The sequence below is a fragment of the Cervus canadensis genome, chromosome 13 (assembly GCF_019320065.1).
Source record: "Cervus canadensis isolate Bull #8, Minnesota chromosome 13, ASM1932006v1, whole genome shotgun sequence".
Taxonomy (NCBI): Eukaryota; Metazoa; Chordata; class Mammalia; order Artiodactyla; family Cervidae; genus Cervus; species Cervus canadensis.
In genome coordinates, this window is record NC_057398.1 from 24,580,993 (window position 1) to 24,591,321 (window position 10,329).

Below are 10,329 nucleotides of genomic sequence, written 5' to 3' on the forward strand. Positions count from 1 at the left end.
TCAGGTGGTGCCAGTGGTAAACAACCTGCCTGCCAACACAGGAAACATAAGATAACACAGGTTTGATCCCTAGGTCAGGAAGACCCCTGCAGGAGGGCATGGCAACCCACTCCAGTATTCTTGCCTGGAGAATCCCATGGACAGAGGAGCCTGGCGGGCTACAGTCCAGGGGGTCATACACAGTTGGACATGACTGAAGCGACTTAGCACACCAGCATGAAATAAGAACAGTTTGCCCTACTAAATTTTTAAGAAATAAAAAATGACATAGCTGATAGACCATATGATCTGGTGAAGCTAAGGCTAAACATAAGCTTCTATACTTATGTTAAGTACTAGAAGACCAAAAAGGAATAAATTAAAACTAGGTCCTTTGTTTCTTCTATGTAAATTTTAGGTTTTTGGTTAATCCTTTCCCCAAGTCCCATGATAATCTGCAATATATTTCAGGCTGTTGATATAGACCGTGGAGATCAAAAACCTTTGCTTTTAAAGCTATTTAGTTTCTGATACAGTTCTAACAGGGGGACAACAATGTTAATACAGGTGACAGTAAGTATTAGGCTCAATAATATTTTAACTATTGAGGACAGAAGAAGGAAAATACTAAACCAAGACCAACTGAAGTAGATACAGTATATACTCTCTGAATTTTGTTTTGCTTTTTGTTGTTTTTTTTTTCCTTTTTTTCTTTTTTTACTCTCTGAATTTATGACACATTTATCTCTCAAGACCAGATGTGAACCAAAGGAATATCTTCTTTAGTTACCATTGTTAATTCACTCAATTTTAAACTTTTAAGAAAGGAAAAGAATATTACCAATCTAAGTTGGTAGTACTTCTCTCTTTAAGACTTTCTTTCAACTTAGGTTAAAATTATTGTTACTTCCCCCCAAAAGAATATCCTAACAATCGCAATGTATTAGAAAGAGAAAAATAGGGCATAGGGCATAGTAGCACTGGCGAAAAAAAGAAACTCTCAGGTTTACGGTAGCAGCTGTCATCATTGAAAGAAAACGGAAGAGATATAGTCAAATGACAAGTGAAAAAAAGGAATGAAAAACACTCAAAAAGCTTTTCTTTGGAATTACTGTGATTATGCTAAAAAGAACCATCACTGCTAGTACCATACTTCCTCAAATCTGGTAGAAGGGGAAGCAAAGAAAGGTAAACTGCTACAAAGGAAAGCGAAACTCCCAGAGGCCACCTACCTGTGTGAGAACCTACCAAGAAAGGGCAATGCTGTCAGATTCACAGCTGATGATCAGCTCTCTTCCTGGAATTCCAAAGAGGCCCTGGCAATTACTGATCCTAGTGTGACTGCAGATGCTATTCTGATTCATGAAGTGTCTAACTTTACCATTGTTCTCACAACACTGTGAATACTTCAGAACTAGGAGCTTCCTCCTTTAAAAAAATTAGAATGCAAGTCTTTTGGCACACTTTCAGTTTCCCCAACATAAACTTATTTTGATGAAGAACATCAAGTAAGGAAGATGCTCTTTGTGTCACAGAGGGCCTGCTTTAGCTATGTCTACACAGTAAGCCACCAGATGGGCAAACAAAACAACTTACCTGTCAATCTCACTGCTTGTTGGCCTAGCCACCTTGGCTCCTGAAGATCCTAAAGTATAATTTTCCTGTCCTACAGAACCATGGCCTGTGGTGTCAATCACCATGGCCGTGACTTCCTCTGCACTACTCCCATCTTCTCCGGAAGGCTGATTCTCAGGCCCAAGCCACTCCTCTAGATTTTCCGTTTTGATGTGTACTGCTCCCAGGACTCTAACTTCATCGTCACTCCGGGCTCCTCGGTCTGCTACCCCTGTCTCCACGTACCACTGTCCTGCTCGGTTGATCCGAAGAATGGGTTCCCGGCTCTCTACATCAGAACTCTGTTCAATTATCTGCGGGCTGGTGGACTCCTCGGGAGGACTGAGCTCCCGGATATCCAGGACAGCACTCACCTGACCTCGCCGGTTTCCCTTGGGGGTATTATGTCGGGGGCTGAGGGAGCGGTTTAGATTTGGTGTAACTCTGTGAGACTCCGGAGGTCCCTCTGCATGCTTGGTCCTCGTTTGACTTAATTCGGCTTCAACCTCAGCCACGTTAATTTTGAAATGAATGCCCTCCAGGATCTGGGTACATTTGTCTATAATGTGCTGCATCTGCAGAAAACTGGCAGCGGTCAGGTAGCTGATGATATCCGCCAGTTGCAGGCATATCCGCCCCGTATAACAGAAAGAAAGGAGCTGTTCAAAAACAGTCGGGTTCTTGATGACTGAAATGGAGACAGTACTCATCTCATTCAAGGACATATGATCCCGGAAGTAGGGGGAGCTGGCAGCCAGGACCACCTTGTGAGCCCGAAAAGCTTGTCCTTGCACGTTGACCACGATGTCACAGAGACGGCCCTGCATGCGCAGCTGGTTCAAATGGCTCAGGACAGAGTTGCTGAAGTCAGGGATCTCCAGTTGTATGTTCCCACTTTTCTCCATGGTCGTGCCTGAGGGTGTAAGCAGGCATTCAACCCTGCTGCGAGAGAAAACCGAACCCTCATCAGTAATTATAACCACTCCCTTGCAATTCAAACCTATTTAAAAATATTATTCAGTGAAATTTCTAAATCTCCAAGTAGACAAAGATACCTTCCTTATGTTTAAATATGGACAAGAAATATCAACAGGTTGAGTAGGTTAGGTTTCAAAGCAAGATACCATTACAACTAAAAAGATTGTTTAAAAAAAAAAAAGATTGTTAGACTTCTAAAAATTCAAGTTATGCCCATACTTTCCTTATTAACAAGCTATGTAACATCAAAACTGAAGTTCAACAGAATAGAGGGGATAAAAGAAAACCAGTGTGACAATTTTTATTTTCTAAATGTTGATCATAAGGTATTTGCACACAATATAACGAAACAGCTTTCTGAATAAATTTAATTATACACAGGTAGGTGATCAAATACCCCGCTGAACATTTTACTACTTGCTGCATGAATTAACGTTTATTATTTTACAAAGTGACCAATATCCCACATAAGCCATTATATCTAAGCTGAAGAGTCAGAGCCCACACAAAAAGACTTTGGGTTTAGCACTTGGAGGCCAACTCTAGGTTAGGAAAAACTCCAAGTTTTGTCAGGACGAAAATGCAGATTACTTGAAGAAGTTCACCCTCAGGATTCGGAAAGGGTAGATAAAGCTGCCTCTATCTAAATCCAAAGTTGGAATTTTTAGGGTGGTAATGATACTTTCATTCTATAGTTTAGTTGCCCAAAGCTGGTGAAAAACAGCATTTACCAAGTATAGCCAATAATTTTACTTTAAAAGATTTTTAAAACAACATCTGAACCAATAAGCCTATAACTGCATCCAATAATCTTCACCAGTTGAGAGTAGTTTGTATAAATCCCATTAGAAAGACACTGACTTGAGCACACGTAGTTACCTAAGATCTGAAAGTTCAGTAAGTTATTCTGACAAGCTCACAGTATTGCCCGAAATTACAACACACTTATCAGTAAATAGGGAAGTGTATACACTGCGTTCAAGAACCAACTTTAGCCAATCTGACCTTTTTCCAAAGCGTTTTTGTTTGTTTTGAGACTTTTAATCCAATAAGAGCCTCTGTCGATGCCATCATGAATTCAGATGTTTATTTTGGAGCCTACACCAGCGCCTTTTTTTGTTTCTTTCCGGCAATTCCCCAGTGAGGAGGAAGCCCCTGGAGTAAGGTCTTTTTCTACCGTCGGCACTGGAGGGGTGAGAGCTGCAAGAGGGAGAATCGGGAACGGCATGGGGTTGGCCACTCCGGTACTCAAGTGGCTTTAGTACGCATTGGGAAGCGTGGGGAACGGAGAACAGGCAGAGGGGCGTAATGTCACTGAGGAGCGGGGGCGGAGAGAAGAGGAAGGCGAGCGGATCGGGAGCGAGCAATCAGGTGAGGGTAGAGGACCGGGAAGGGGGCGGCGCCCCGGGACCGGGTCCAGGCGGCACGCGTAAGCGGGCGGGGAGCTGCCCAGAGGTGGGTGTGTGTATCTGGGTGTGTCGGGCTGCCGTGGGGGAGGGGGCCGCCCGTCCCGGGGTCCTGAGGGAGGGGCCCACGAGGGGGCGGGTCCCATAGCTCGACGCGGCCCGGGGCCAAGAGGGTGGAAGGTCTCCGGGTTCCTTGAGGCGGGGTGGAGGGAAGTGGCTGAGCGCCCCAGGGGCAGGCTGCGGCGGAGACCGGGCGAGGCGGCCCCAGTGCAGGGCAGCGGGACTACCGTGTGGGGCCCGAGTCCAGTCAAGGAGCAGCACCTACCTCCGGGGGTGGAAATGGGCCGGAATGGGCCGGAACACCGTCCCGGAAGTGAAACCCCCCACCCCCTCCCCCGGAGCGGGCGACGTGCCGGAAGGAAATCACTCACCCTTATACCGCCCCCCTTCCCCCTCCCCCAGCGCTTTCCGTCCCTCGCGCCCCCTCCCCTCTCTTCCCCTCCTCCTCAGTCTGTAGGAGGGCGGGAACCCTGCATCACGTGGGCAACTGTATCCCCGCCCACAACGGTGAGGTGGGGCGGGGCCGAGGGCGGAGCCGAGGGGCGGGCTTGAAGGACGGGACGGGGGTGCGGCTAGAAGAGGAGGAAACTGAGACCGAGGGGGAGGAGCTGAAGCCGTTTCTGGAGGAGAGTGTGCGTCATGACGTCATGGCGCAGAATACTTATATACAGGCGCCTGGGCGCCATCTCGGTCTTTTGTGTCTGCGAGCTGGCTCTTCTTTTGGTCTGTGATGCTGGGTGAGTACTTAGCCTGAGTCCTCCAGCTCTTAGCAGTTTGGGTATGCTTGAGTTGGCTGGTATGCCTAGGCCACTTGCACGCCATCGCAGGACTCTCGAGATGAGATGGTGGAGGATTGCGAGTTGAGTGCGGGGACGGTCTAGTTTATACTCTTGGGGTTATAGGGCCTAACTGCGGAAAAAACCGCAGCTCGTTTGCTCTGCCTCTGATGAAGCCTGTGTTGGTAGGGACATCTGAGAGTGTTGATGAATGCCAACGGCTCTGATGGCGGCGCAGCCCGACTCACCGAGTTGGTCTTTGTTAATGACCTGGGAATGAACCTTCCTCGGCCTCCTGTTCTCGGGAAGGCCACGTGGTTCTTTAAATGGCGGCGTTTCGCATTGCACCATTTTTATCATTGCTTAACCTTAATTTTGTGGGGTTCTCATGCAGTAATGGGTGTGTAAACGATTTGTGTACATGATATATAAGTGATGTAATCTTAGAGCAAAAATATATTTCTAAAATTCTTCACCTTTTCGTAGGAACCGCGGCAGGCATGACTCCAGTGTGGATTTTGATGGCTTCTGGTGGGCAGGTAAGAAACTGCTGAGTACAGTGGGAGTGGGAAGCGTCGAGTCTTAGATGTGGTCTTTAAGCCTGTGATGGTTTACAGAGTAGTGGACAGAAGGGATTTCTGAGAATTTCTATTCTGAGGCTTAAATACTTGAGACAATGATTAGGTTAGCACCATAGTATATTTCATTGGATACTCTTTGTTTTCTAGTTGTGTACCAGAAGGATGACAACTACTGCTGGGGTGAGTTACTGAAATTCCTTCAAAAGGGAAGGTTAGGTTCAAAGTCCACTGAATGTGCCACAATGATGACAGTTTATTTGCTACTCTTGACTGTGAGGATGACGAGAATTATTACCACCATTATTCTAACTGAGGCACACGAAATGGCTGTTCGGAGAACACAGAGATTGCACCTTCCTTGACATGAAACTTTTCTTCCCAGGTCTTAAAGCTCAAGCTTGCTGTACCTATGAGCAGACAGGTGAGAAACCATTTTTTATAATCATATTTATCTACTACTATGAATTTTTTTAAAAAAGGGACTAGTGAGTGCGAGGCGGATACTGGTGCTTATATTAGGAACTTCCCCCTCCCTCCTTTTCAAATGTTAATCTCTGCGTTCTTTTATTATAATGATTACTAGGGGTAATCTGAAGAAACAGATACTGTGATGGTTGCATAGTTCAACAGATAGGAATCATGAAAGAGAAACCGTTTTATCTGATGTATCTGAGTTAGTAAAACTTGCTGGTAGTAGATGTAAACTACTACTACTAATCTAGTTTCTCTTTGTTTGTAGCCATTAAGCAGACTTGGCTGGAAGTTGAAGAGGTAAGTAAAATATCCAGTGAACTAAACTGGGCAAACACTAATGCAACTAATTAGAATGCCACTAATGACTTTTTAGGGTTGCCTTCTAATGCATAGGAAGCAATCCTACCTTGAAATGCTTGAAAAGTGTACTGAAAGCATTAAAAGCCATTTCCTTGTCCTGTCTTAAAAACGGCCTGTGTGATGATAAGCAAATGCTGACTGAATATGAAGGTCTTAATTAGCTCTATCTGATTTCAGGCATTTTTTAAATTTGTGGGGAGAAAATTTATCTTTGGCTATTAGAAAACCACTCTTTTATTTCTTAGGTGAACTTGAATCCTTGACCTGTCAAAAACAGTTGGCCTGACTTTTTGGTGAGTACTAATGTCAAAAACATTGTTACAGAGACTGCTGATGAAGTTGAATGCTTAACTACCAAGCTAATCTGCCTGGTTTGTAAGTGCATGTTGAGCATGCTATGAAAAGGATGAAACAGGGTTTTTGTAATGATGTTGAGCAAATGTCTGACCTGAAATTAGCATGTTGACAAGTCTAACACTGAAGGACCCTTTGACAAAATACTTGAGAATTTAACAATAAGATTGACATTTTAATGAAAAGATCTTTTTCCTTACAGATGATGGCTACATGTTTTTTTCTATGGATGACTTCTTTGGGGTAAGACATGAAAACACTGCTGGCATTTGGGCTTACATTGTTTCTGAAATGTGCTGGTCCAAGTAGTTGACCTTTGATGGTGTTTTCTGATGTTGGACTGATCAGTGTTACCTAATTACTAAGCAAGGTACTGTTAGTGATGATTTTTATATTAAAACAGATGGGAATCTCTCTGAAAAAGAATGAAGTTTTTAAAAACTGAAACAGTATCTTGAATCACTATCAATAGTATTTTGAAATCTGTTATTACTTATTAAAAGTAATTTATTTTCTGCAGGTGTGAAGAGAGGTAGTGACTACAATGCAAGGAATGAGGAGTTCTAACCAAAGGTATGGAAGTCTCAAGTTTGGTTTTTGTGTTTTGTGATTTAAAGCCGATACAATGATGAAAACATAGTTCAGCAGACTAACAGTGATGAGCAAACACTGTCTTTCGCTCCTATCTGATGTATCTGGCTGCAACAATTCTGTTTTATACCCTTGAAAGTGGAAATTAGTCAATTAGTCCTTGTCTCACCGAAATGTTCAGGATTTGGATAAGTATAATGTAAATATCTATCCTATACAGTTAATTTCAGGATTAGGAGTTAATATTTTGATAATAGACTAAAACTGAGGAAATTTCCATGTCATAACTGTAGACAACACCAGAATGAGTTACTCAGCTGATGTTTGATAGTAATTTTTTAGAGCAGTTCAGGTTCACAGCAAAATGAAACAGCAACTGCCTATGTAGCATCCTCATCTCACTGTCAACATCTAGCATGAGATTGGCACTTCAGATTCTGAGTCTAGGGCTACAGTCCATGTGATCACAAAGAGTGGACACAACTGAGCGTGCATACCACATATTGACTTACATTGGAGTTCAGTCATGGTGTTGTATATTCTGGGTTTGGCCAAATGTATCATGAAAAAGATCCACCTTGCCCAGAACAGACTCACTGACCTAGAATTTTTTGAAAAATGTTAAAATGGGAGAAAGGGCAAATTTTTAAATGAATATTTTAATGGCATCATAATACATATATATAATTTTACAATGCCATGTTGTAAATGAAAGTCTTTATTCATTTTCAATCAGGCAGATGTTCTGTTGTCCTGAAGATTCAAGGTAAGTTATTTTCTGGTATTTTTGATGAGTTATAAGGTAACCAGTGATGTGATGATTCTGCCAAATGAATAGAATGATATCAACCATAAAACCGTTCCATTTTGATTCTGAGGTTACTTTAGCAACAAGTATCACATTTTTTTTTTCCCTTTACTGTGATTTAACATATGATCATGTCTTTTCAGGGCATTTATGATACCAGTCAGACATAACAGGTAAGCCTCAAAAATAACTATACTGCTTTGTTTAAGAATATGTGATGATCTCAGCCCAACTTGAACTCTCTCACTGATGACTTGATGATGTTCAAAGATCTGATATTCTATGTATCCCAAATGGCATTAGAATTGAAACATGGAAAGGGGACTAAAAGTGGCTTCTCTGTTCTTGCAGGCAGCCAGATGGATGCATGTGGGATAGAAGATCAAACAACTATTAATTGGCTGCTGCTCTGCACAGCCTGTGGGATCCTAGCTTCCTGACAAGGAATCAGACCTGTGGCTGCTGCAGTTGAAGCTCAGCCCTAACCATTGGACCACCAGGAAATTCTCCAGCTTTCTATTGTAATAAAGATTTATAAATCATTCTGAAGTATGCTCATTTCAGTTTCATAAGGTGTAGGAAAATGGGGCACTGGTAATCAAGATCCCATGGCATGTTTTTTGAGATCTTTAAGGTAAATACTGCAGTTGTAACATCCTTCTTTTTAGAAAATGGATACTGGTTTTGCAGATTTTGGCGGTGTGGTTCAAGTTAATGAGAAAAGTAACTAGCCAGTGACTTGCTAATTCCTAAATTACCAAGGAAACCATTAGTTCTGGCAACATCCAAAAGTGTTCAGTCGCTCAGTCATGTCTGACTCTACGACCCCATGAATTGCAGCATGCCAGGCCTCCCTATCCATTACCAACTCCTGGAGTCTACTCAAACCCATGTCCATTGAGTTGGTGATGCCACCCAACCATCTCGCCCTCTGTTGTCCCCTTCTCTACCCCCAATCCCTCCCAACATCAGGGTCTTTTCCAGTGAGTCAATTCTTTGCATGAGGTGGCCAAAGTACTGGAGTTTCAGCTTCAGCATCAGTCCTTGCAATGAACACCCAGTGTAAGTACCTGCTAATCAAATTTAAGCTTTCTAATTTGGCACTCTTAAGTGTGTAGCAGGATTAAGTTGGGGTTTAAGTCTTGGTTGCTTGCCAAAACATTTAACTTCCCAATAGCTGAAAAGGCCAAAAATTCAGTTAATGTTAGAAAGCTTAGCAGTTTGGGATTTATTCCTGTAAAAGGCTGACATTTTTTTTGGCTGCACTGGTTGATCACTGTTCACCCAGGGATCAAACCTGGACCAGGAGGTGAACCTGAGTATCCTGTATTACATGAAGATTCTTTACTGGCTGAGCCACAAGGGAAGCCTCAACTCTCTAGACACTCAGATTCAATCCTGGAGTTGGGAAGATAACCTTGGAGAAAGGAATGGCAACCAGCTCCAGTATTTCCAGGCGGGCTGTGGTCCATGGGGTCACAAAGTTGGACAGGACTAAGTGCATATAGTATTGCAGTAGGCCCTATGTGGATTTTGAAACATTTTGAATGTTTATTTCTTGGAATATTCTAAACCATAACAGTTTGAATTAGCCTTAAGACTTTTCTGGGCATAAGGATATTCACAATGCAGGAAACAATACATTGTAAAGCAATTATCCAATGTCCAGAAGGATCTTCCCCTGTGGCTGAGACAGTAAAGAATGCCCCTGCAATTGGGAGATAAGGGTTTGATCTCTGGGTTGGGAAGATCCCCTGGAGAAGGGAATGGTAACCCCCTCCAGACAGGAGCTTGGCAGACCATGCTTGACAGTTCATGGGCTCAGACACGCTTGAGGGAGTAAGGGAAAGCATAGTTATAACAAGTTCAACTTGCTCAGTCTAACTCTTTCTGACCCCATGGATTGTAACATGCCACGCTCCTCCATCCATGGCATTTTCCAAGCAAGAACGCGAGTGGATTTCCTTAGCTATTGTTAGCTCTAAAGTACTAAGAAAAACCCCTAAGCAAACGGTATTTTGGGCCAAGTTACTGAAATCTTGTTTACAATTGGCTTGTGCTTCAAAACCCTGGTTATTTCCAACTCGTGATCCACTGGATATCAGCATAAGCCTCTTTCTGCTCTGACAGGACTGAATAACTGATAGCAACATGGCATTATATGAACTTCTGGGGACCTGGGGTGTGGTGTCTGTAGGCTACAATAATTCTTTGGATTTAGGGAGTCATTTGTAACTCATTTTCAGGACAGAAAGACATTGTCAGAATTAGGCTCTAAACAGTGAATTGTAAGTTACATTTAGAAAGTAGGTATTGTACTTGTGGGATAAATGAATGTAAAGATGCAT

At 43.0% G+C, this 10,329-nt stretch overlaps 2 protein-coding genes and 10 non-coding genes across 18 annotated transcripts in view; 11 read left to right on the top strand and 1 right to left on the bottom strand.

The window, feature by feature from the left end:
- The window catches only part of ZBTB37 (zinc finger and BTB domain containing 37), a 28,758-nt gene extending 24,345 nt beyond the window's left edge, over nucleotides 1-4,413 (bottom strand). For 2 of the 6 annotated variants that reach the window (XR_006272514.1, XM_043484784.1), the window contains exons 1-3: nucleotides 4,303-4,413; nucleotides 3,577-3,771; nucleotides 1,576-2,532 (exon numbers count right to left, since the gene is read on the bottom strand). Coding sequence is in view for 5 of the 6 variants with exons in the window: in XM_043484784.1 (XP_043340719.1) it covers nucleotides 1,576-2,498 (923 nt within the window). In the remaining variant the exon portion in view is untranslated. Of the gene's footprint in view, nucleotides 1-1,575; nucleotides 2,536-3,576; nucleotides 3,931-4,302 lie in introns of those variants that run through there. The other 4 variants (XM_043484785.1, XM_043484786.1, XM_043484783.1 and 1 more) reach the window with 4 other exon arrangements.
- Nucleotides 4,414-4,614: 201 nt separating this feature from the next.
- LOC122451823 lies at nucleotides 4,615-8,523 on the top strand. Of its 2 annotated transcripts, XM_043484790.1 has the most exons (10): nucleotides 4,662-4,774; nucleotides 5,300-5,352; nucleotides 5,542-5,574; nucleotides 5,777-5,815; nucleotides 6,134-6,165; nucleotides 6,474-6,521; nucleotides 6,785-6,825; nucleotides 7,103-7,155; nucleotides 7,910-8,154; nucleotides 8,333-8,523. In XM_043484790.1, the coding sequence occupies exons 1-6, from the start codon at nucleotides 4,677-4,679 to the stop codon at nucleotides 6,489-6,491; spliced, it is 273 nt and encodes a 90-aa protein (XP_043340725.1). In that variant the 5' UTR covers nucleotides 4,662-4,676; the 3' UTR covers nucleotides 6,492-6,521; nucleotides 6,785-6,825; nucleotides 7,103-7,155; nucleotides 7,910-8,154; nucleotides 8,333-8,523. The 2 variants fall into 2 exon arrangements, with proteins under 2 accessions (XP_043340724.1, XP_043340725.1); XM_043484789.1 differs by lacking the exons at nucleotides 5,777-5,815; nucleotides 6,134-6,165; nucleotides 6,474-6,521; ... (2 more) ...; nucleotides 7,910-8,154; nucleotides 8,333-8,523 and having other exon boundaries at nucleotides 4,615-4,774; nucleotides 5,542-5,770.
- LOC122452640 lies at nucleotides 4,970-5,049 on the top strand. Its single transcript, XR_006272799.1, has one exon. It is a non-coding gene; the product is annotated as a small nucleolar RNA SNORD74 (small nucleolar RNA).
- On the top strand, nucleotides 5,412-5,474 carry LOC122452658. Its single transcript, XR_006272816.1, has one exon. It is a non-coding gene; the product is annotated as a small nucleolar RNA SNORD75 (small nucleolar RNA).
- LOC122452633 lies at nucleotides 5,630-5,711 on the top strand. Its single transcript, XR_006272793.1, has one exon. It is a non-coding gene; the product is annotated as a small nucleolar RNA SNORD24 (small nucleolar RNA).
- On the top strand, nucleotides 5,997-6,065 carry LOC122452656. Its single transcript, XR_006272813.1, has one exon. It is a non-coding gene; the product is annotated as a small nucleolar RNA SNORD77 (small nucleolar RNA).
- On the top strand, nucleotides 6,341-6,401 carry LOC122452641. Its single transcript, XR_006272800.1, has one exon. It is a non-coding gene; the product is annotated as a small nucleolar RNA SNORD44 (small nucleolar RNA).
- LOC122452657 lies at nucleotides 6,649-6,713 on the top strand. The gene has a single exon (XR_006272814.1). It is a non-coding gene; the product is annotated as a small nucleolar RNA SNORD78 (small nucleolar RNA).
- Nucleotides 6,954-7,034, top strand: LOC122452635. Its single transcript, XR_006272795.1, has one exon. It is a non-coding gene; the product is annotated as a small nucleolar RNA SNORD79 (small nucleolar RNA).
- LOC122452643 lies at nucleotides 7,200-7,280 on the top strand. Its single transcript, XR_006272801.1, has one exon. It is a non-coding gene; the product is annotated as a small nucleolar RNA snR60/Z15/Z230/Z193/J17 (small nucleolar RNA).
- On the top strand, nucleotides 7,978-8,054 carry LOC122452639. The gene has a single exon (XR_006272798.1). It is a non-coding gene; the product is annotated as a small nucleolar RNA SNORD47 (small nucleolar RNA).
- On the top strand, nucleotides 8,188-8,264 carry LOC122452634. Its single transcript, XR_006272794.1, has one exon. It is a non-coding gene; the product is annotated as a small nucleolar RNA SNORD81 (small nucleolar RNA).
- Nucleotides 8,524-10,329: the final 1,806 nt, after the last annotated feature.

Excerpts from the sequence above, each read along its gene's own strand:
- LOC122451823 (XM_043484789.1), top strand. The coding sequence starts at position 4,677 with ATGACGTCATGGCGCAGAATACTTATATACAGGCGCCTGGGCGCCATC. Across the intron at positions 4,775-5,299 it reads CTTTTGGTCTGTGATGCTGG|GAACCGCGGCAGGCATGACT; the intron begins GTGAGTACTTAG and ends ACCTTTTCGTAG. Across the intron at positions 5,353-5,541 it reads TGATGGCTTCTGGTGGGCAG|TTGTGTACCAGAAGGATGAC; the intron begins GTAAGAAACTGC and ends TTTGTTTTCTAG.